At 40.6% G+C, this 26,366-nt stretch overlaps 1 protein-coding gene across 3 annotated transcripts in view; it reads right to left on the reverse strand.

The window, feature by feature from the left end:
* rxfp1 (relaxin family peptide receptor 1) overlaps window positions 1-20,268 on the reverse strand; it is a 47,794-nt gene extending 27,526 nt beyond the window's left edge. For all 3 annotated transcript variants that reach the window (XM_054792789.1, XM_054792788.1, XM_054792790.1), the window contains exons 1-2: window positions 20,059-20,268; window positions 11,362-11,499 (exon numbers count right to left, since the gene is read on the reverse strand). In XM_054792789.1, coding sequence (XP_054648764.1) covers window positions 11,362-11,499; window positions 20,059-20,137 — 217 coding nt within the window. In that variant the 5' untranslated portion in view covers window positions 20,138-20,268. The remainder of the gene's footprint in view (window positions 1-11,361; window positions 11,500-20,058) is intronic.
* Between the last annotated feature and the right edge of the window lie 6,098 nt (window positions 20,269-26,366).

Below are 26,366 nucleotides of genomic sequence, written 5' to 3' on the forward strand. Positions count from 1 at the left end.
AAATAGATTTATACAATCTAGAAAGTTTTTTAAATACTTTCTAGAAAAAGTTCCACAATTTCAGGATTTTGTTTTACACATATATATTTAGACTTAAAAAAAAACAGCAAAAAAACATATACATATTTCTTGTTATATATATTTAGTGTATTTTTGAGAAAAAAACAAGATTCTTATTTCATGGAAAAAAGGTTATAGATTTTTTTTTAATGTTTTCTAGATAAAAAGTTTAAATTTTTTAGTAAATATGTTACATATTTTAGAGAATTTTAAAAAATATTTTCTATTTAAAAAATGTATTTTTGAAAAATAATGTTGAGATAAAAGTACATTTTCTACAATAAATGCATATTAGACAGTGAGAGTCATAGAAAGTCGTGGCGTCGCAGAAAGTCCGCAAAACACAAAAGCGCAAAGTCGAACGCTGTTGTTGCGATCGGCGGTTTCGCTTTGCTTGCGAGCAGGACTGCGCAAGAACGATAAAACTGATTTCCACCCTGAGAGTCCTGTCTGTCCACAATGTCATTCTCAACAAATCAAACAGAAGCCTTCTGATGGATTAAAAAGCAAAAATATTATTGTTGAATGCTAACAAACAAACACAAATCCCTTTCCTGACCCGTTCTTTTTTAAAAGGAACTTCTGGATGATTACTGACACCTGTGACACGCCAATGATTTTAATGATGATTATCACGACGGCGATGGCGTCTTCATTTCCATATTGATTGGTGAGAGCAGGTGCTTTGTATGCTAGCCATGTCCTGTGACTGTGATGTAATGTATGCAAAGAGCATACAAAGAGCCGACGGCATCAAACAGTCACACGGACATTTCACAGAGATGGAAATAATTGGGAATATTGTGCGTGTGCTTATGATTATTATGATTATTATGGTAATGAACATTCTCTTTATTGCTGTTTGTCTTCTCTAACTGGGTCTATCTTACTTTTCTTCAAAGGAATCATATACAGTACCTCTGAAACAGCAGCAATTCTTCACAAGTACTTTGCATCTAAATTACGCCTTTATTTAGCCGCTGGACTCTTATGTCTGCTTTGAACCGCTTGCATATAGGGTGGACACACGCTGCTGTACATTAGTGGTCGACACAGAAGCATCACTTCCTAGCGACTACGGAAATAAACGTCCGCAGAGTGGATGTAACAAAGTTATGGCAGCACAAAGCAACAATCTGTGAACTACCTAGAAGGCTGGTCACACACTGCTGCGGGACGGCATCCCACTCCTTAACTCATTCGATACCAAAGACGTATTTAAACGCTTTTATACCGAGCCCAAAGACGTATGTCTTTTACGTTTTTTTGCGTGAGAGGCAAAAAGAGGTGACGACACAACTGTACACTAATCAGTTTCACTTTTACAGCAGTTTTAAGCCACAAAAGGCCACGCAGTGGCAGAAGTGCATTTGATAAGAATTGGCCGTGGATCATTTGCCTGTAAAAACACACTCGACAGCGAAGAGGAAGTGGAAGAGCGTGTAGAAGTGTAGCGTGCAGAAGGTTACGCATTGTTGGGACATTTTAACGCATCCACACACGCGCGCACATGCACGTGTGCGCACACACAGTTTAGGTCCAGATGTGAAAACTGTAAATAGTTCATGGTGTTATATTTATAAATATTTTTTTTATTTTGATGTAAAACAACCCTGTTTTGTGTTGTTTATGTTGGTATAGATATAGATAGATAGTTGTTTAGATATTTCCGCCGTCACAAAAGCAAAAAATTTGTGTCAAAGTGAAAGTTATGCGTGAAATGTATCCTTTCACAAAATGATGTTTTTCTCCCTTTTTTTCTGATGAAAGACGAGAGTAATCTTTCTCTTGGTAGGTTCCATGTTTATATAGCCATAGAACACAATTTTCCGTGTGCATTGAAAGATCAGTCAAAATGCTCTAAAAGGGCCGGTACTGAAGGGGCTGTCATTTGAAAAATGTCTGGGATTGAATGAATTAAGCTGGAGTCGGCAAAAATCAGCAAAACAGATTGTGTGGGGGACTTTAATATGAACACCACGCCGAAGGTAATGCCACGAGTTTGACAGAACACACCAGCCTTTCTATTCTTTTGTCTCTGATAAACATCACACAGTGGGCCGAGCATTGTTATCTCGGGGGATGGCTTTGATCCTCCACTGGTGACAAGCTTTCATTTTCCAGTTTTCCACCACAGTTTGACACAGAGTGGCTCTGGAAGCACAAAACAGCACACACACACACACACACACACACACACACACACACACACACACACACACACACACACACACACACACACACACACACACACACACACACACACACACACGCGCACGCAGTTGTGCTGCTCATCCCACAAATGCATGTTACTGAAAAATAACACTGAAAGGGAACATTAACCAGCTACTTTCCAGTGCTATAAAATGTAAAATGGGAGTCAAATTGGTCCCTGAGCTAAACGATATTATTGTCAACATTTATTGAGAACAAATACATCACTAATGTCATGATAATACATAATAATAATAATGCAAAATAATTAGGGATGTCCGCTAAGATCAAAGATGACGCCCTCCGTGGCAGACGTCTCTGTGACACTCTCCCGTTTTTTCCTATTTTTTGCTATGTTTTTGTTCATTTTGGACATTCAACACACTCACGCAGTACATTACAACAGAGAGCAGACGCTACAGGAGTTTGAAGTCCAGGACCACAAGACTGGCGAACAGCTTTTACCCACAGGCCATCAGGCTTCTCAACGAAGCACTCACACACGCCGCACACAACTCACGCGCACACACTCATAGCACTTTTATTTATTTACTTATTTATTTATTCATTTATTTGTATTATTTATCTGTATTAATGTCTCTTCTGTTGTTGTTGCTTAATTTATTGGTATTTATGTTTCTGATGTTCTTATTCATTTCTTGTGTTTTCTTTCTTTTCTTGGGAGAATGAACAGAATAAGAATTTCATTGCATAGTAGAACTGCCTGTTTTACTATGCACATGACAATAAAACTCTTAAATCTTGAATCTTGAATATCGGCCCACCAATATTATCGGCCCAATATTGGCATAAAAATCTAATATTGGTAGATATCGGTATTAGGTTTTTCCCTATAATGAAAACCAATTTAAAAAAAACCCCTATATAGGCCTATGGGCTCCTGTATTTTCCAGCGCACAAATTAGGACCTCATCAAACTGCATCTAAATCATGTAAACAACCGTGTGTGGCAAGCTTGCTAACAAGTTTGCTAACAAGCTTGCACACTCTACCTGACTAACGTTATGTCTGTGGTGTCTCCTTCGGATATTAAACTGGCAATATGCCAGGCGGAACCAAGACTTCTTCCTTCAATACGTCCTTCAATCGCCCAATTCCCAGGGCGAACTGGACTCACTGGATTCACCAAAACGATTCACCAAACTTGTGGAGTTCCTCAGGCCATGCTTTGCCATGCCTAATCGCAAGTGTTTCTCTGATGTTTTACAATGTTGTTTACAGCATGTCGAGAAGCTAACTGCTGATGGTGTATATATATATATATATATATATATATATATATATATATATATACACGAGCTTCACAACAGATGTGTTAATTCCATGACAGGAGATATGTGATGTTACACATATCAGTATCGGTTGATATCCGAACCGGAAATTGAGAGAATATCGGCATATCGGCAAAAAAGCCAACATCGGACCTCCCTAACAATAATTTTTCATAATAATGCAATATTTCCTTTAATATGTCATCTTTTACTCTGTAAAGTTGTGGCGTGTATTTTTTCTCACAGGCAATTCGTACTGTCTGTCAAATGTTTGCAGCATTTCTGGAAATGCTGGCTGTTTAAACTGTATTAAAGAGCAGCATTTCTTTTGCCGTGTAGCAAACTACACTTTCTGTGAACGCACACCATTTTGCGCTGCTCCGTTCGTATTTAATTTTCCGATCAAACGCCTTGGTGAGATTTGGCTTTCGGGACGAAGGCTCTGCATCTTGATGTGTATTTTTTTTTGTTTTACCAGAATGAACACTTTCCCTGCCAGTATGGAGGTAAGAGACGAGGAAAACAGACATGCAAACAGCACATGGCAATATACGGAGGCGGGCAAAATGATTCATTTTCATTTATCATGTGATTAATTACCGGTAATTGTTTTATTATCGCGAGACAGTTTTTTTCTGGACAAGAAATCTTGTCATGTTTTAATATCCCCCTCTCCCCTAGTGGTGAGTACAGCAAATGTCAGCAGTGATGGCACTCTCTGACGCCTTCACAAGCCGCGCTGGACGACTAGCTGACAGCTATGGCTTTTAGCTGGTCGGCTCGGTTATACTATGACTCAAAATTACTCTTTTTGGTCCACTTGGAAGGTAGATTTGAGGAGTGATCACTCTCTAAAGTCCTTCCTCTAAGGCTCTGACTTGTGTCTCGTCTTGCATATCCTGGTTCCATCACGGTTTATGAAAAGGATTCAGTGCGAGGATTTTCCATCATGCGGGTTCATTAATCCCTGCGGAGTGGGCTGAGGCGGATCAGACAAAGGCGATAAGGAGCGAACAAGCACTACCTGACTATGAATTACTTGATCTACTTTTTAAAGTTGAAACATTTCCCATGTAGGACAGACGACCACAGTGCACATTTATTATAAGTTTTAATATCTTTTTTCCCCCTCACTTCTCAAAAGTTTATGACAAACCCCCGAGGTCTTTCCGGCCAGGCAGAGATGGGACTCCATACATCAAGATAACACCTTTATTTCTTATCCCTTACAAGCGATGGAGACGTGTTAAAAAGCAAATTCATGTGGGACTGAGCGATGATATTAAAGTGATGAAATACAGAAGCACAAACCCATAACGGAAAAACAAAGCGGCACATGCACATCCAGAGCAGGTAGATAATCCCCGACGAAACCTCGGTACTATTTCAAGTCTTTTGCAACGCCTCGCAGATACTGAAAACTCACACACCCCTCCAACCATCTATCTCTGTCTTAAAAAAACAGCAGGAAGAGGCTGCCATGTTCTCCTTTCTGAAGTGGAACACTCAAGTCATTTGTCAGATCTCAGCTTCCTTGCGACACGACCTGCCGCTTCCGAATCAACTGAAATGACGCCATGTTTACGCCATGTTAAAAACATGGTCCTGAAACAACACATCTTTTGAGTCATTGCTGAGACAAAACTGCCCACTCGATTCAGCACAAGTGTTCCTCTGAATGGAGTTATCACGTTATTTTCAATGCTTATTTCCTTATCTGGTTTGTGTTTACCGAAGCCACCCTGAAGAGCTGAGCTGGTGTCCCTCAAGGCTGTATGCTAAGCCCCTTTCTTTAGGACTAAAGACTGCAGAGGTGTACTCAGTTAAACAGCTGCAACTATACCATTTTTTTCCCCTTCGCATTTTTGCATATATAGCGGCACCTCGGTTTTTGTTAATACATTCCAAAAGGGCAGACGAAAACCAAAATGTATTGGCTCCCATAGAAAATAATGTATATCCAGTTAATCTGTGAGTGAGACAGCAATGAGTAGGCTGCTTGGTTGTGTTGCGGAACGATACAAACAAACTAGTTTATGTGCAATACTGTCTTGGACGAAAAATGAGGCATCATTTTGGTGAAAATTTCCAAGTCATGAACAACAACAACAATAGTCACAGGCATTTCATGAACACTCCAAACCGATATCAAGAGAGATATTCCCCTGTGGGGAATATACTGTATCTTTTTCGTAAACACTGAACGATGAGGTTGGCATCATGCAATAATGGTTGGTAAGTTGAAGGTAAATGTCATGAAGTCCCGCAGAGCTTCAAGTCTAAATGATAAATTTCTGCTTTCGATGCGTAATGGCTTTTCCTCAACGAACTCATCTCGGATCAATGCAGTAATATACCATGCTCTGGTCAATCTACGTCACCTTCCTTGCAGAAGCATATGTCATGCACTGCTAACGTTCATCACAGCCACAACAAAAGTTCACAACACATCCATCACACGTGGCAGATATAATTGACCTTATGTGCTGCACGAGCAGGAGGCGCAGTGCGTGATGATCAATAACGAGCAGCAAATGAACAGGGATTTCAAAAGAAAGCTCGGTCAGATCCATGCAGGATTTGATCCACTTGGGCAGCATGGATGTCACGTCTTGTCATGTGATCACTCAACCAATTTGGGCTGATGTTTCGTTGGTGATGCTAAGATTGATCCTGTGTCACAGGATCTGATAACAAGCAGAACACCAAGTGCCAACAGCAGTTGCGATAAGGTTTGATGTGTTGAAGCTCTGTGTTTTTATTGATTTTTGCTCTGCTGACGATACTAGAAATGTAACTATTTTGGTGCTTTCCTGACTACAGTTCACGAGGACAAGATCAGGACTGCTTGCTGATTCCCTCAACTTTAACTCGGGTAGGCGAGAGGGACAGATTCCTTAAAATAAACAAGTTACAAGTGCTGATAGCTGCTAGCAAGTCAAACTAACCAGCTAACTGCTGAGGTTCAAAGAGGTTGCCTAGCAACAATGTCAAACACAAAGAGAAATGATCCTGGCCTTGGATATGCGGATTCAAAATCAGATAAACACGTCTTGCGGGAGGAGATGAATGACATACAAGAGCGTACAGTCGCACAAATAGTGCAAGAAATTAGTTTTCTGAATAGACATATTCAACATTTAAGTTCGCAGAACATCAACCTCAGCGATATGATCTTGACGCTCCATGGTGATGTCATAGACCTTATGGGGGAAAATAGAGCACTAAGCAAGGATACCAACGCACTGAGAGAAGAAATCAAGGAGTTGCAGAATGAAAACACTGCCTTGTGCACTGCTCTTAAAAAGGTTAGAAACCCTATGGAAGAAAATAGGAGCATTATGCAAAGATATCAAGGATCTGCAGGATGATATCATGGCATTATTGGAAGACAATGCTGCCTTGCATGCTGCTTTTAAGGAAGTTAAAAACCCAATGGAAGAAAATAGAGCGTTATGCAAAGATTTTAAGGATCTGCAGGATGATATCAAGGCATTATTGGAAGACAATGCTGCCTTGCATGCTGCTCTTAAGGAAGTTAAAAACCCAATGGAAGAAAATAGAGCATTATGCAATGATATCAAGGTTCTGCAGGATGATATCAAGGCATTATTGGAAGACAATGCTGCCTTGCATGCTGCTCTTAAGGAAGTTAAAAACCCCATGGAAGAAAATAGAGCATTATGCAATGATATCAAGGTTCTGCAGGATGATATCAAGGCATTATCGGAAGACAATGCTGCCTTGCATGCTGCTCTTAAGGAAGTTAAAAACCCCACGGAAGAAAATAGAGCATTATGCAATGATATCAATATTCCGCAGGATGATATCAAGGCTCTATTGGTGGATAATGCTGCCTTGCGCACCACTCTTGAGGAAGAGAAGGAAGCAAAGGAAAATATCATTGAGGAAATGAAAAATATAATTGATGCGCTGGATCAGAATGCACAAATGAATGAATTGATCATCACAGGGCTCCGAATTACACCCAGGCCAAAAGACAGAGCAGTTCATAACAGAGGAGACCCAGAGGGAATGGATGTCCTTTCAACAAAGCAACAGATTTCCAACTTCCTACAATTAAAGGAGGTGAAGGTACAGTAACTTGCATCCTACTATGTGGCAGAAACAACACCGCACGTGTCATCATTGTTCAGTTCACCAACAGGGAATCCAAAACTGCACTGCTGAAACAGGGAAAGAAGCTGAAAGGTACAAACGTCTACATGAATGACCATCTGACAGAATGCAACACTGACATCGCCAAAAAGCACGCGACTTGAGGAAGCAGAGAAACACACAAAGCACATGGAGCAAAATCTACATCAAGTTAAATGGAGGACCGGCAGAAGCAAGAGTGCTCGTTGTCAATGATATCAACGACCTGCATACACATGAAAGATCATATCACCATGACTACAAGTTCTACAAGGTTTACATTCAATAACATTTGACTTTTGATATCATCATTGTAAAGTACTGGAATTAGGAAGCCATGTATCTACATTCAGTGACATTCACAGTACGACACGAAAGACAGGAATACTGGGGATCATTTAGAATACAGGACTTGAACATACAGTACTTGTATGTATTAACAACTGATGTGATTCAAAGAGGGGGTAGAGTTAAATAAGCTCTGCTTCTTCCTACTCCTTTTGGGACATGTGGAATTGGGTATTGTAACATGGAACATTCAATGTAAACCTTCTGCATGTTTGAAATAAATTAAACCATAAGAGGAAGTTACGACAGACCATTTGCAGCACATCGCAGAAAAGGAGCGCTTGATTTGCTCACGTTAACTCACCTACAGGACAATACAGGTAAAGTTTTTTTTTTTTTAATTATTGACGGTATTTTTTATGTTGTTTAGTTGTTTAACGTTATCAGACTTATCAGTATGATGTCATAATTTTCCTCATCAATCCAATAATTATCCTGCACCTCTACTTTACTATATCCGATACACTGATACTGTCCAGCACTTTATTACTGATACCAAAATCTACCGATAACTACAGTATATAACAATGTCGTCCAGTGCGTCAATACCAATACTGATATCAACCAATACCAATATAGCAATGTACTGTAGTCCAGCACTTTCATTACCAATACCGATACAGTAATGTCGTCCAGCCCTCCATTACTGATACCGACATTAACTTATAACTTATATTAACTTATACTGTTGTCCAGTGCTTCATTACCAAATCAACTGATACTAATATAGTGATATCACCCAGCGCTTCATTTTGATACTGAAATCAACCGATAGCAACCTGTATAGCGATGCCGTCCAGCTCTTCATCGTCAACAATATCAACAGATACCGATATTGTCCAGCAATTCATTACCAGTGTCAACTTATGCTGATATACCGATATTGTCCAGTTGTTCATTAAGAATAACAACCAATGCTAGCATAGTACAAAATACTCTGTGGTCTGACAAGACAGAAGTTGAACTTTATGGAAGGTGTGTGTCCCATTACATCTGGCATAGAAGTAACGCCACCTTTCAGAAAAAGAACATCATACTAAGAGTAAACTATGGTGGTGGTAGTGTGATGGGCTGCTTTGCTGCTTCAGGACCTGGAAGACTTTCTGTGATAAATGGAACCATAAATTCTGCTGTCTACCAAAAAATCCTGAAGGAGAATGTCCAGCCATCTGTTGGGAGACCTCAAGCTAAAACCAACTTGGGTTCTGCAGCAGGACAATGATTGATCAATGATTGAGATGCTGTGGCATGACCTTAAAAAGGCTCTTCATGCTGGAAAACCCTCCAATGTGGCTGAATTACAACAATTCTGCAAAGATGAGTGGGCCAAAATTCCTCCACAGCGCTGTAAGAGACTCACTGCAAGTTATCACAAACACTTGATTGCAGTTGTTGCTGCTAAGGGTGGCACAACCAGTTGTTAGGGTTGGGGGGAATCACTTTTTCACAAAGGCCATGTAGCTTTGGATTTCTATTTCTCCCTTAATAATACAAACTTTCATTTAAAACAGCAAAGACTACTTACCTGTGCCTTTAATTGGACTTCAGTGAGACATAATGTTCCTGTCCGTGCCTTTGATTTATTTGCCTTGCGTGGCATTTTGTTTAGTACAGAAATTAAGAAGCATTTTATTATTATATCTTGTCAAGGGACAATTCTGATGAAAGTAAAGTTGAATCAATTTAGAGTAGCTTGTGTAGCTTGTATAGCAATAGCTTTACTATCCACTATGTCAACACACAGCCATTATTGTCTAAAACACGACTGGGCACACCCCTAATATTTAGTGTGAACTCTGCCTTAATCCTCTTGGGCATGGAATTAAGTAGAGCTGAACAGGTTGTTACCGGAATCGCCTTCCACTCCTCCTTAATGACGTCACTTCCTTCCGTCCCACAGGTGCTCACGTGGGCTCAGGTCTGGAGGAGGCCAGCACTTCCAGCTTCCTCCGCAAGGCCCTTAATCATCTTGGAAGTGTGTTTAGGCTCTTTATTGTGTTGGAAAAGAAGGGAGGGGATCACGATCTGTTTCACAATGTCACAGCACATTTTGGAATTCATGTTTCCCCCTCGATGAACCGCAGCTCCTCGGTGCCGGCAGCACTCATGCAGCTTGACCGACTGTCGGCAAGACACGATTGTCTCGCTACTCGCTTGTGTTGCCAGCTATTTCGCCAGTAATGGCTGTGTGTTGATTGTAACATACATGCTGTACACTGACGTATATTTGATGGGTGACATTTATTTAAATGTGTGTTACGTCCTCCGCCCCGTCTACAACGTAGCACAGTAAAGACGAAAAAATAGAGGCACTGACAGAGAAGCTCATTAAGTCCGGGATGGAAACCACCAGGAGATAATAACCTTCTGTGATGTTCCCTGTGAAAATGCCTTCCCCAAAGTGTTTTTTAAGGTTGTGGAACAAAAAAGAGCTGTAGTCCAACCTGTGATTGATTCATGCTTTATCCGTACACATTGAATGCATGCATATTTTAGCAAATTGTACTTATTTTTGGCCTAAATCAAGCATTTTCGAAGATAAAATGGTTAAATGAACTGAAATACAAATACACAGCAGAGGAAGCATTCTAATGGTGACTGTAGTACTGTATTCTACATTGGCCACTAGGTGTCACTGTTCAGTGAGACAGGCGCTAGAGTCACTGGGGAACATATTTACTGTGACACTGCTCAAGCAGGAGTTTTATTTACATCTTAAATGGCTTATTTACTCTTATTTTGTCTACTATATGGGGTAGTATGAGTGTAAAGCCATTTAAAGCTGCCATTGTAATGGCGGAAGTAGGCTGGAAGTATCTTATTTATGCCTAATATGTCTGATTTTCTCTGATTATATCTACTATATTGGGAAATACAAATGTAAAGGGGACTATATGGGTGTTACTTCATGTCTTGAGGGCTCTAATAATATTAAAAACCATATTTAGAAGATTGTAAACAGGTTTTTTATGCCATAATTAGTCAAATATTCTATTTATTAATATTGGAGCTGAATTCACTCATTGTGGTGGGGTCTGGAACCATTTAACCGCGATAAACGAGGGTTTACAGTACTCATCTTCCAACATATTTAGCAGCTGTAATTCATAAATCCAAAGAGCGTCCCAGGCTTCACCATTTGTGATGGGGATAAAAAGCGTTAGCAATCTTAATTCCCGGCGATTTTTAATCCGTTTGCGTCATGGGATTGTATAGACGACTCATGGCCACACACGCACAATAAATTAAAAAAAAAAAAATTAAAAAAAAAGAAACAACCAACACTCACCGCAGTTCTCCTCATCCGCTTGGTTCCCGCAGTCATCGGCGCCGTTGCAGTGCAACACTTGCGGGAGACACACGGTCAGGTTGCCGCAGGGGAAATATCCGAGAGGGCATGTTGACGCTTCTTCTGTCATGTTGAGCGCTGTTAATGAAGGAGGGAAGGAAGGACGGGAGGGAATCAGGACAGTGAAGCAGATTATTATTAGGTACACCTGCACAAGAGGAGGTGGAAGAGCTGTAGCAAATTAAATGTAATCAAATAAAACTGCATGAATTAAATAAACTTGCTTACGATTGCATAGTATAAAATTGCAAAAATAAAATGAAATTGTATTACAAATAAAATAAAGTAGAAAACAGTAGAAGAGCTGTATGAAATAAAATGTAACAAAATAAAGCAGCATAAAATTAAAAAAATTATAATTGTATAAAAATAATAATAATAATAATAAAAATTTAATTGCCATAAAACAAAATCAAATTGCGTCAAATACAATAAAATCACATTAAATTGCATACAATAGAATTGGATTACATTGCATGAAATAAATCAAATAAAGTAGAAAAACAGCAGAAGCGCTATATCAAATAATAATGCAAACAATAATAATAATGCAGTAAAATAAAACTGCATAAAATAAAACAAAAATAATAATAATAAAATTGCAAAAAAAGAAAAATGTGATCAAATAAAACTTCAGAAAATAAAAACAAATGTGCATAAACCATGAAATAAAATTGCATAAAATAATGCATGAAATAAATGAATTAAATTAAGTACAACATCTGTAGAAAAGCTCTAGCAAATAAAACTTAATAAAATAAAACTGCATAAAATGATACAAAAGTTGCATATTGAATTGCAAAAAAAATTACATAAGATTGCGTAAAAGAAAATAAAGTAGAAAAACAGTAGGAAAGCTGTACCAGAGCAAATTCATAAAATAAAAGTTCATAAAATAAAAATAAATGTGCATAAAATAAAACTGCATACCATTGCATAAAGTAACGCATGAAACAGAGAAATAAAATAAAGTGCACAAGAACGGAGCTGTGTCACATAAAATGTAATAAAAATAAATCTGCATAAAATAACATAAAACAGAAAATAATAAATTCATCCATTTTCTGTGCCGCTTAATCCTCATTAGGGTCACGGGGGCATGCTGGAGCCTATCACAGCGGACTCTGGGCGAGAGGTAAGACTGGTCGCCAGCCAATGGCAGGGCACATATAGACAAACAACCATTCACACTCACATTCATACCTATGGACAATTTAGAGTCACCAATTAACCTAACATGCATGTTTTTGGAATGTGGGAGGAAACCTGAGTACCCGGAGAAAACGCACGGGGAGAACATGCAAACTCCACACAGGGACGCCCAACGGAGATTCGAACCCAGATCTTTTAGATCTCCTGAATGTGTGGCTAACCACTAGGCCACTGTGCAGCCCATTACTAATATTGCATGAAATACAGTAAAATTAAGTAGAAAAGCAATGAAACAATTGTATCAATAAAATGTAAGGACATAAAACTGCATAAAATAAAATTGCACGAAATAAGATAATAAATGAAATAATAAAATTAAATTGCATCCCATGAAATAAAGATTTTGCATAATTTTATGTGTAATGTGTGTCCAGTGTGTGAGGCGCCTTAAATAACATACACTACGTCTTTTTTGATTGCTCATCAACCTCCTGCCAGCACCAGTGACTCTCAGGTCCATTGTGTGCTGCACTTCAAGCTCCTACTGCTTCTTATAATGAGTGCATATGTGCTATAAAGTACATGTGCAACATGTGCTGCTGCACAATAAATTGTCTTATTAAAAGATTTCAGCATGTGTGTGCATTGTAAAAAAAAATCCAATACCTGGTGCATTAATGTCTGTTTTCTTATAAAGAAATAGCAAAGTGCCATGATGTCACGCGGTAAGCGTGTTTAATTATGAATGTTGGAAGTACAATGAGAGAGATTGCAGGGATAAACTGCCACGGCAGACGCTTTGCGTGACAAAAGAACGTGAACGTCTTTGTGGCAAAGAGCTCACAGATGGCCTTGGAAGAGACTATTTGCATTGTTACTTATGGAATAATTAGTGATAAATATGAATGCATCGTTGGTGGTGTAATTGTTTATGATACCGAAAGCACAAAACGGGTGATTGGAGAGGCTGTTATTTCCTAAATGTTAAATCTCCTTCTGTATAACAAGTTCAATTTTTCACTTTAATAATGATGTGAAGTGTATGAAAACGTGGAACATAGCTCATTTTGACCACGTGGTCATTTATAAATAAGTATGTTGCACAGCACAGCAACAGAAACAACCAGTTCTTCTTATGAACGCAAGGCTTTCACGCCAACAGCTGAGTAGCATTGTCAACTTAAATAAAGGTACATAGAAGGATTAACTAGAGCGTTTTCGATATTTAAAGCCTAATAGTGCTAATGAGAGTTTGATTGACGCTGTCGTCGAGGTGTTCACTTAACATAGTCTTTACTATTGTGCTTGTGGGTTGCATGCTGCTGTGTCTAATGTCTAGCTCCTCTTATGAAGCTAAATGAAGTGATCCAACCTGCAAAAAAACAACACAATCCATTTTTGACATGGAGCAATGTCAGGAATTGACGTGGGCAAGACGAAGACTACAAAATAATTACTCGAGCCACCCTCCCATCGCTTCGAACTGGATGCAAGAAGGAAAAATCAATATACACTCAAAAAGTGAAGGCTTCAGCCACAGCAGATACTCTTCACAAAATATCACTCGAGCAAATTATGCATTGAATTTTATACGCCTCCTTAATCAATCAGGATTTGTCACTCGTATGACTTCACTTTCTATAGCTGATTTTTTTTTAATACTCAATCATTTAGCCTCTAAGAAATAAGCAAGGCACAGCCACCTTGCTTTCAGATGGGTCCATGATCATCATTACATCTGAATGCTAATGAATGTGATGCTAAGGAAGGTTAAATCACCCAAACGACTATCGTTGGCGGGCAGAGGCCCCACTCCATTGTGTCCTAACGATCGTCATTTGACACCACTAAAGAGCCAACCATTCCTGTGTGGACCTGCCTCCTCCTTTAGAGGATGAATAGATTGGATCTTGCACCAGGCTCGCAGACTAGAGCTGTCCTATCTCGGCAACGCAAGGGAAGCTTATTTATCAAGCGCAATTCATACACAAGGTAGTTCAAAGTGCTTTCCAGAAAATTTCATAAAAACTTCATAAAATCATTGCATAAAAACATAAAATCATTAGATAAAGTTTTACAAAAAAATCATTCCATAAAACAAAAAAAGGTTAAAAAAAAAATGAAAAGTGCAGATCAAATAGTTTCGGGTGTGAAATGCACAGTTGAAAAGAAGTGTTAGAAAATTGCCAAAGATGAGGATTGTCGCACATCTTCTGGAAGACTTTTCCAGATTTTGCCAGGCTCACCGTGTTTAACCACGATTAGAAACACTGTAGGGCTGACAGAAAACGATTTTAATTTCCAGCGACTCGCTTCTAATGCACTATTGTGGGATCTCTGACACTGAAAGTTGGTGAAAAATAGCATAACCTGGGACCTTTCAGCGCAAAAAATATACTTTGTATACATTCTGGCATACAATTCCCACATTTAAAATGTTTATTCACATTTCTGCCGTGAAAACAAGATGAAAAGAAGTGTGAGTGTCGGGTCTATATTATCACCAAATGGCATACTGGCGCTAAAAACACAAAGATCACTTCTCCCAGAAGGGAAGCAAGCCGGCAATTTTTGTTTTGCGTGGCCTTGGTGGAGGTCTCCATGCCACTGAGAATACTGTTGTTGACAAGAAGAAGAAGGTATGGAGTGCCAGGTTCCACTCCGCACTGAAGCGGACCTTCCCAAAAGGCAATAGTTTGTTCATAGCCTGCTGCTCTGCTGTGCACACACGCACACATCGCGTGTGTGTTTTAACATACAAATGTGATACAACAAAGCACACAGAAACCCTGGAATGATGCAGGACACGTCAGTGTGGCAGCACGACGCAAATAGAAGCTGACAGCTTCATCTGAGCGGTGATATCATCAGACATCAAAAATCAAATCATGCCTTTTCTGTATAGTGTATGTATGTATGCCTGTTGTGTACATGTATGGTTTGTGCTGATATCAGATCGATATCGACCATTATTCAAAGCTGCCATAACGGTGTTGTATTGGAAGTGACAAAGTTGTATCGGGACACCCCTACAAATTTTGTCCAAAAACAATGCCTTTTTATTTTTTTTACGGAATTTTGTGACATGCTAGTTGAGCAGAATAGTCATTTAAATACTTCAATAATGTAAATATAATCATAACAACCGTATTTTCAGTAATGGAACAAAAAGGTCAAGTGGTAGACTGACCCTGACCTCAGACCCACTGACCCTGAGCCGGAGGATCCCATTGGCTGTCCGACAAGACACCGGATGATCAAATGAAGGTTGTTACTGGTGCCGAGCGCAGTCCAATAACCATCAGACGGCATCTGTGGCAGAAGGGTTTTAAGAACAAAAAGGCCTCGTCTCCTTCAGCGCCACAAAATCGTCTATTTGGAATTTGTACAAGAGGTGGAAAAAATGTATTCTGTGATGAGAAAAAAATGCAACCTTGACGGTCCCGATGGCTTCCAACGTTACTGGCATGACAAGGAGATCCCACCTGAGATGTTTTCTGCACAGAACACAGTGGAGGGGGCGCCATCATCATCCTTCAATGGAACAATGGAGGTTCAGGTTGTGCAGGGGCGTCAAAATGGCAAACGGCTATGTGGAGATGTTGCAGGGGGCCCTCATGACTGAAGGTCCTCGTTCGTGTGGTACTGATTGGCTTTTTCAACACAACGCTGCAGTTCACAACGCCCGCCTGACAAAGGACTTCTTCCAGAGCAATAAGCTCACTCTTTTGGACCATCCTGCGTGTCCCGCTGATCTAAATCCATTTGGGAACATTTGAGGATGGATGGCAAGGAAAATGTACAAAAAATGGATATCAGTTTAAGGCAGTGGAAGCCCTCCGTGAAGCCATCTTCACCACCTGGAGCAACATTCCCACGAGCCCCCTGGAAACACCGGCATCAAGCATGCCCAAACCCATTTTTGAGGTGATTAACAAGAATGGTGCAGCTACTCATTACTGAGTCCTTTTTTGAACATTTTATTTATTTTAACATTTATTTATTTTATTTATTTATTCTTGTAAAATGACTGCTAATTTTTTAAATGATTTTTTTGCTTTAGTTTTTTTGTTATATTATATTTTTAGAATGTGCTGCGGGCCACCCAAACCTGTTTTAGGTCAAAAAAATTAATGACAAAAAACAGAGCTGCAGACAAAATGCAGTATGTCTCATTTCCACAAAAGAGCATGAGTGCTCACGTCTGGACTTCAAAAGAACATCCGCCAAGGAGCATTTCCTCTGCAGGGGATCCATGTCATTCACAGGCTCATTTGTTTCCTCCTTTCAGTGTCATACATGAATGTAAAAACAAAAAACACTGCTGGATAAAAGATGGGCATCTTTATCAATCGTCTAAAAGGCAACGGTGTGAGCACTCGATGTAGCGCCCCGCTGCCTCTGATTAAAAATTGAAAATGGAACTTATGGACAGACTTTACAATAATGCTAGTTAATGATCCTCTATATCAGGGGTGTCGAACTCGTGCCATGGAGGGCCGAGACACTGCAGGTTTTCTTTCCAGCCAGTCACTAATGATCAACACCTTCAGTTTGAGGGAAGGAGCTCATCAATTAAATCACCTGCTGAAGAAACTGGTTGGAGAGAAAACCTGTCTCGGCCCTCCAGGGCACGAGTTTGACACATGTGCTCTACTTGTATATGACAGGAGCACTCTGCAGATCCTATGTACCTACTGCAAAAACTCAAATCAAAGATACTTCATACAACAGGACCTACTTTAAAAACAGCTAGTCGAAGATGTTCTGTATGTCAAAAGTATTCTGCTGTTATTTTACAGTCAAAGATTTTCAATGTGTCAAGCACGTTCTGCTGTTTTTATCGATTTACTGCAGAAATGATCGCTAAAGAGCTTTAATCCGACAGGCGCATGCTGCTGTTTTTACCAATCTACTGCAAAACAGCTCTTTCAAGATCCTCTACTTGACAGGAGCACTATGCTTCTTTTACAATCTACTGCAAAAATGCTTGTTAACGCTCTACTTGACAGGAGCACGCTGCTGTTTTTAAGGATCTACTAATCTAAGACACAACTCAAACATCCTATATAAGACAGGCTTGCTCTGCTGTTTTTACCTGAACTGGACTGGACAAGCAAACTTTTTTATTTAACCAAGTCACAAAACAAAGCGGGCTGTACGGTGGTCTAGTGGTTAGCATGTTGATCCAGGTTTTCTCCGGGTACTTCAGCTTCCTCCCACATTCCAAAAACATGCATGTTAGGTTAATTGGAGACTCTAAATTGTCCATAGGTATGAATGTGAGTGTGAATGGTTGTTTGTCTATATGCGCCCTGTGATTGGCTGGCGACCAGTCCAGGGTGTACCCCGCCTCTTGGCCGAAGTCAGCTGGGATAGGCTCCAGCATACCCCAGCAACCATAGTGAGGACAAGCCATCCATCCATCCATCCATCCATCCATCCATCCATCCATCCATCTTCCACCGCTTATCCGAGATCTGGTCGTGGGGGCAGCAGCCTAAGCAGGGAAGCCCAGACTTTCCTCCGCCACTTCGTCCAGCTCCTCCCGGCGGATCTCGAGGCGTTCCCAGGCCAGTTGGGAGACATAGTCTCTCCAGTGTTTCCTGGGTCTTCCCCAAGGTCTTCTACCGGTCGGACTTGCCCTGAACACCTCCCCAGGGAGGCATCTGGGAGGCACCCTGACCAGATGCCTCCTCATCTGGCTCCTCTCAATGCGGAGTAGCGGTTCTACTCAGAGTCTCTTCCAGATGACAGTGCTTCTCACCTTATCTCTAAGGGAGAGCTCAGCCACCCTACGGAGAAAACTCATTTCGGCCGCTTGTACCCGCAATCTTGTCCATCAAAATGATGAACAGAATCGGTGACAAAGGGCAGCCCTGGCGGAGTCGAACCCTCACTGCAAACGGGAACGACTTATTGCCGGCAATGCGAAACAATCTCTTACATCGGTGTATGTAAAAAAGTGATTACCCCGCTGTTAAAACATAACTTAACTGTGATTTATCACACCTGAGTTCAAGTGGAAAAAGTTATAAAGGCATTTCCAAAGCTTTGGGACTCCAGAGAACCACAGTGAGAGCCATTACCCACAAATGGCAAAAACACGGAAGAGTGGTGAACCTTGCCAGGAGTGACCGACCAACCAAAATGACCCCAGGAGCGCAGCGACAACTCGTCCAAGAGGTCACAAAAGACCCCACAACAACATCCAAAGAACTGCAGGCCTCACTTGCCTCAGTTAAGGTCAGTGTTAATGTCTCCACCATAAGACAGACACTGGGCAAAAACGGTCTGTGTGGAAGAGTTCCAAGACGAAAACCACTGCTGAACAAAAAGAACATTAAGGCCCGTCTCAGTTTTGACAGAAAACATCTTGATGATCACGAAGACCTTTGGGAAAATATGTGGTGTGTCGAGACAAAAGTTGAACTTTTTGGAAGGTGTGTGTCTCATTACATCTGGCGTAAAAGTAACACCACATTTCAGAAAAAGAACATCATACAAACAGTAAAATATGGTGGTGGTAGTGTGATGGTCAGGGGCTGTTTTGTTGCTTCAGGACCTGGAAGAGTTGCTGTGATAAATGGAACCATAAATTCTGCTGTCTACCAAATGCTGCAGCCTGTTCACGCTTCCGACCCACCACTCGTCCTCCCACCATCCTCTTTTTTTTCTTTAGTCTTTTTGGACGTCTGGGGTCCGTCCTTGATGGGGGTACTGTCACAATCCATGAGTTAGTCTGCGTGACAGTTTAGTTTGTTTCCACTTTTATGCCTTAGTTCCTGTTTTATGCTCTTATTTTGGAAGCTCTGCCTGGTTTTGCCTGGTTTGTGTCTGCTTGCTTTGCTTTTTTCTTTATCACTTACACCTGTTGCTAATTTGAGTTCTCCTTCTATTTAGTTCATTTGAGAAACAACATTCAAAAGCAGTAGAAGGGGTCTTGAAATCAGTCATGCATCTGCAGCATATTTAAAATCAAGGAATGCATCATATGTATCCTTCGTGCCATTTTTAAATTAGTTCTCATAAACAGAGTGTCAAAACCCCCCCAATAGAGATCTTAAAGTAATACATTTTGTTGCATCCTATGTATTATGCATTCATGAGTGACAACACAAGTGCAGTATATTCAAAACCAACAGGAGGTCTTACAAATATAGTAATCTTAAAATCACAAGAAGTCTCAAGCGTAATTAGTACTGCGGTACATTTAGAGCCTGTAGTAGTCTTTATCAAGGGCAGTCGTGCTTCCAAGTAATGCACTCCTAAAGCATCTTAATGGAGGCATCCATCACAAACTGAGTGAAGTGAATAGAAGAGCGACACATATAAAAGCATTCGAGGTAAGTACCATACTGAAAACTAAGAGCTCTGAATCATTTCCTGGGTACTGTATCGTCATGCAGGTATCCCTGAGGATGGCAGTACAGGTTTGTACAGGTTTCAGAGTCATCATTACCATGAAAAGGTGTGCACACTTACCTAAAATCATGCAGATGAACATCACCAGCAGGTAAACTTCTGAAGCCCCTGTGGTAAAAGCATGCCTGTGTGACATCATTAAAAAAAAAGTAGAGCACAAAAGTGTGAAATTGGTTACTCCTCCAATGCTGGGCTGGCTGGAAACCCGTGGCCGCGGTGCAGCAAGCAAGCTCCTCACTGTTTGCCGCTTGCGCTCAGACGCGTGCTCTCTCCAGAGGATGGGGCAGAGTGCGAAGCCATGACGTACGCCCAGTGCAGGAGACGAGCGCTAAAAGCGTGAGGGATGCTGACAGGGAGGAGGGGTTAGCAGCATAATTGAGGAAAACGGCAACCAATATGCTGCCATCCTGCACATGGTGTCACGGCCCTCATTACGTGCCTGTGTTTTTAAATATTGTATTTACATTCAGTTATTTGAAGACGATCAAGTGATTGTCTTTAATCTTTTCAAAATGTCCTATGAAGACTCCTCATTGTTTCCAGAAACACATTTGTGAGCTTGGTGAATGTAATTGCTGCTAATTTGTTCATTTCTTGTGTTCAATTGGTTCACTGAAGACTCTAAATTGTAATGATTACAATTTTTCATGTTTACAAAAAAATGTATGTTCATTGACCCTATATTGTCTTCATTGTTTTAGAAGAAAATTGTTGGTTCGTTGAAAACTAAATTGTCTTTCATGTTTACAAATATAACATGAAGCAAGGTTCAATGGTGACTACATTGGTATTCATGTTTACAAAAACATGTGTTCAGCGAGTTTTACTGTAGATATGGGCCAAAGGGAAATTGCCCAGGGCGGCATTCTCTAGGGTCTAGTCCAAGGTTGGGGGGGTGGGGGAGGCGGGGCAGTAAATTTATTTCTGCTCAGCGCCCATTTGTGTGCGTCAGATGGGTGCAATACTGGGGCCCACTCATAATGCTCAATTGAAATGGATAAAATCAAACCGATGTGAGACACTGAAAGATTATCATCACAAGTCAAAATCTCTGTCAATGTAAACAAGGAATTTAAGGTTGTTTATTTCTTTAAAGGTGTCAGTGCTTACAAAAAACACGTATATCCATTGATGACATTCAATTGTACTGTGGACCAACTCTACACTCTCGGCAGGGTCCTTGAGGGTGCTTGGGAGTTTACCCAAACAGACTACAGTACATGTGTTTTGTGGACTAGGACAAAGTATTTCACCATGTTTCTTCAGAAATCCTGTGGGGAGTACTCCGGGAGTAGGGTGTACCGGACCAACTCAATCTCCCTGTATGACCAGTGTCAGAGGTTGGTCAGTATTGCCGGCAAGTTGAACTCCTTTCCAGTGAGGGCTGAGGACTCCACCAGGGCTGCCCTTCGTCACAGATTCTGTTCATTACAGTATTTATGGACAGAATTTCTAGGTGCAGCCAGGGCATTGAGGGAATCTGAGGGAATCGCCCGGAAAAGGGTGGAATGCCGTCTCTGGGTCAGGGATGAGATCCTACCCCCAGTGGACATGAAAGTACATTGGTAGTCTTGTTCACGAGTGAGACAAGGATGGAGTGTGAGATCGACAGGCGGATTGCTGTAGCATCTACAGTGGTGCGGACTCTGCATCAATCCATTTTGGTGAAGAGGTAGCTGAGCTGAAAGGCAAAGGCAATTTAATGGTCGATCTACATTCCTACCCTCACCTATGGTCATGAGCTTTGGGTAGTGACTGAAAGGACAAGATCGTGGGTACAAGCGGCCAGAAATGACTTTTCTCCGTAGGCAGGGCTCTTCCTTAGAGATAAGAGATCCGGGAGAAACCCGGGGTAATCCGCTGCTCCTCTGCATTGAGACGAGCCAGATGAGGTGGCTCAGGCATCTGGCCAGGATACCTACCAGTGGAGGTATTCAGGGCACGTCCGACCAGTACTAGGCCTCGGGGAAGACACGGGACACATTGGAGAGACTATGTATCTCAACGTCTCGGGATCCGTCAAGAGGAGCTGGATGAAGTAGTCGAGGAGAGGGAAGTCTGAACTTCCCTGTTTAAGTTGCTGCCCCCACGACCCGACCTTAGATAAGCGGAAGAAGATTGGTAGATGGATGCACTTTCAATTATCTTCAGTGTTTATAAACACATTGATGTTAGTTAGGTCCATTGAAGATGCAATCGTCTTTAATAAAACCAAAACATGTATGTTAGCCCCACTGAAGACTTTGTCCCATGAAGACTTAATTGACGAATGTTTAGATAAACACGTATCTCCATTTACAACTCTAAATTGTCTTCAGTGTTTACAAACCTCATCCATGTAAAAATGTCACTAAAGACTCTAAATAGTCGTGAGTTTTTCTGTGTTTCTACACACTGAAGACTGAGAAGTCAGCAGTTTTGAGTGTCATACAAAATAACAACAACATTTTGTCCAATAAATGCACCTCATGGGCCCGGGGAAACGTTTTGTGCAAGTGTCGCGGGGGGACAAGATTAGCCCGGTAATCTGCTATACTCGCCATTAGCTTTTATTCTCCACCCATGTCCACGCCCTCGCACCAGAGTTGCTCAAAGAGTCGGCTTTGCCCTGATGGTTCTTTAAATCTGATTCCCTTTGTTTACCGCATTTCTCCCGAGTCTGAGATAATAGACGTGAGAGGTTTTTCACAGTCTGTCACAGAAAATTGTAAGAGTGAAAGAGAGAAATTGATGGCACAGACGTCGGCAGCTTACTTGCCTCTCATAATTCTCATAATCCACTGAGATGGCTTAAGGGTTACCGAAAAACACTCAGAGGAAGAACGTCAGCATTACATCAGATGAAACGGATACTGGTTATTTGTGGGGCATTATTTGTTATCGTATGTTATTAATGGGACACTTCTTGAGAAGATTCTTGCAAGTTTCCATAAGGAAAGGTGTAATTTAGTTGACCGTGGGGTTTTGGACGGAGGTTATAGATGTCCTATAGATGATCTTTGATGGGTTATACTTTGCAATTGCAATCCAAGATGACCTGAACTGTTTCCACCCAATAGACAGAAAATACACTTTACGACTTTTGAGAAGTCACTTGTTGTTCGTGTTGTTTTTAGCATTAGTATTCCAACTCCACAAGCCATATCCGGCACATTAAGCCTTTTAATATCAGCCTGCCAGCAATGTTTCAAATTATTTTTTAAAACTTTTAACACAGGGGCATCAAACTGGTGCCATGGAGGGCAGAGACAATGCAGGTTTTCTTTTCAGCCAGTCACTAAAGGAGGTTATTTTAATGATCAACGCCTCCTTCAATTTGAGGGAAGGAGCTCTTCAATGAAATCACCTGCTGAAGATACTGGTTCGAGAGAAAACGTGCAGTGACTTCCTGTCGCTCAGAAAAGAGACTTTAAAACAGCATTGCTTGTGTACAAGTCTTTTCATGGTCTTGCGTCAAAGCACATTTCTGTATGTTACATACATGTATGTGCCATATAAACCATCTCAGGCTCTGAGAAGCTCAGGGACAAGTCTCCTGCGGGTGCCCAGAGTCGGGACTAAACACGGTGAAGCTGCGTTTCAGTTTTATGCTGCCGAAATCTGGAACAGTCTTCCAGGAGATGTGCAACAATGCTCAACTTTGGCAATATTCAAATCCAAGCTAAAAACACTTCTATTCAACTGTGCATTTGACAACTGAAAGTATTTTATATGCACTCTTAAATTTTAATTTTTTTTTTTTTGTTTTGTTTTATGGAATAGGGAATTTTATGTAGTGATTTTAGAATAATTGTATGTTTTTATGGAATGATTTTACCCTTCTTTTCTGTAAAGCACTTTGAATTACCTTGTGTCCAAATGGTGCTCTAAAAATAAACTTGCCTAGCCATTGTCTAGGCCAGGGGTGGCCATTACGTCAATCACGAGCTACTAGTAGATCGCCAAGGTAGTTTGGGTCGATTGAGTAAACATCACTTTGTAGTTGTCATATGACATCAGTCAGCTGACATTAAGCTCCCCTCCTGATTCGCGCTTGCTCCCCCGCAGCGTTTCAAGCTGCACACGAAGATGCGACTTTCATCTTTATTATTCTGATTATGGATGAACTAACTCTGCGGTAAGATGTCTATGTCTATAACAAAACTTATCTGTTCACTTGTAGCGGCTAGTTACGTAGAAAAAAGTGTATTGTTTACTGGCTTTGCTTCATGTCATGAACTCTACTACAGAAATCAGTGTTTTCTACACGTTCGCTTCTTAAACTATTATTTCATGATGAAATTAAAAATGTGCCCATTGGTGAAACCTTTTCAATATGTTGCCTTGACTTGGGCTGCATTGTCTTTTGCATCATCATTTTAAATTCTTAAATATTCGTATATGGGTAATGTTTGATAGCAAATGCTAACTGGATATAATACATGAACTGTGTGCCCTAATGAGCGTTACATAGCTAATTTGACTGACATATTACCAGTACTCAGGTTATGTACACAACTATTTAGGAGTTATGTGATAGCAACTAGTTTGATTACCTGTAAACTTTGAAAATGTGAATGTGAAATACTAATCATTAATATTTACAATAGAATTTCAGAGTTTACTGGTTACATTTTGTATATGTTATATGTTTTATAGAAAGAGGTAGATCATTTTGACTTGTACTTGCATGCTGAGAAAGTGCGTGCCCTCCTGATATACATGTATAACGTACATAAATACCTACTCATTTTTTTATATATAAAAAATAAAAAATAGATTATATATAATATAGTAAATATATATATATATATAGTATATATATATTTATAGTAGTAGGTAGATCTTTAGGACTTGGTCATTTTAAAAGTAGGTCACAGGCTAAAAAAGTGTGAGCACCCCTGGTCTAGGCCCTCCATGGCACGAGTTTAACACATGTGCTTTAACATCAAATCTGTAGCAATAGTCTTAACTATCAAAATTACTCCAATGGTTTCTGAAGCAAGAGTTTTCTAGTGATATACAGGTCATTATGGTAATCGTAGGTACATCAGCTCCAGGAAGACAAAGCAATGATGCAAAGTAGGCTGTACAGACAGCTATGTGACGGAGAGAGAAAAAGTTCTGCAGAAAAGTTCTATTTTCTCTGACACAGTGGCGGCTGCTGGTCATTCAAGAAGGGGAAGCAAATTTTTTTCCGGCCTACATCATAAATGTGTTTGTTTATTTACAGTATATGTAAATTGTAGTATCTGCCATCATGTGCAGCTTTCTAGCAGCTGGAGCTGCTGAGCGAGGTTACTGTGTGACCGGCTGTGAGTGTGAGTGGTCGTGACAGGGGGAGAAACTTTGCAGCTGCCGCTGCACGTTGGGGAAAGAAACCGCAGAGTGACAGAAGAGAGTTGCCAAACACAACGCTATTTGTTATTGACAAAGACAAAGTCACTGCGGATTGGTAAAGTCTCCGGATCAGTTCATAACAACGGAATGAAAAACTTGGAAAATAATCCGGTAGAGGTTTATACTCCAGCTCAGCTTCCGACTGTGTAAAACCGCAGTACATACACTCCTGATCAAAATCTTAAGACCAGTTGAAAAATTTGCATTTTGCACATTTGGATCTTAACGAGGTTTTAAGTAGAGCTACAATAGGCAAAAGCAAGAAGGGGGAGTGAGACAAAAAACATTTGGAACTTGTAATTTAAACAACCCCCCCCCCCCAAACTGAAATAGGTTGATTATCACCTGATCAAAAGTTTAAGACCACAGGCTATAAAAGACAAAATCTTCTAAAAATTGTCATTTTCTGTCAGGCATTCACACTGTCATGCCCTCCTGATGGCTAAAGCTAAGTAGATTTCCCTTTTTGAAAGTGGTCGGATTGTTGAGCTGCATGAGCATGGCCTCTCGCAGCGTGCCATTGCTGCTGACGTTGGGTGCAGTAAATCAGTCATTCTAAATTTTTTGAAAGATCCTGAGCATTATTGAACAAAAAAGTCAAGTGGTAGACGACTGCAGCGCAATGACCATCAGATGGCATCTGCGGGAAAAGGGTTTAAAAAACAAAAAACGAATTCAAAGACCTCGTCTCTTTCAACACCACACAACTGCCCGTTTAGACTTTGCCAGGGAGCATCAAACATGGGACATTGAAAGGTGGAAAAAAGTTTTATTCTCTGATGAGAAAAAATGTAACCTTGACAGTCCAGATGGCTTCCAACGTTACTGGCATGACAAGGAGATCCCACCTGAGATGTTTTCTACCCGGCACAGTGGGGGTCCATCATGATCTGGGGTGCTTTTTCATTCAGTGGAACGCTGGAGCTTCAGGCTGCTGCTGCTTACATGCAGATGTTGCAGCGGGCATCCCTCATGACTGAGGGCCCTCG

Source organism: Dunckerocampus dactyliophorus, chromosome 11, assembly GCF_027744805.1.
Source record: "Dunckerocampus dactyliophorus isolate RoL2022-P2 chromosome 11, RoL_Ddac_1.1, whole genome shotgun sequence".
NCBI classification, from domain to species: Eukaryota; Metazoa; Chordata; class Actinopteri; order Syngnathiformes; family Syngnathidae; genus Dunckerocampus; species Dunckerocampus dactyliophorus.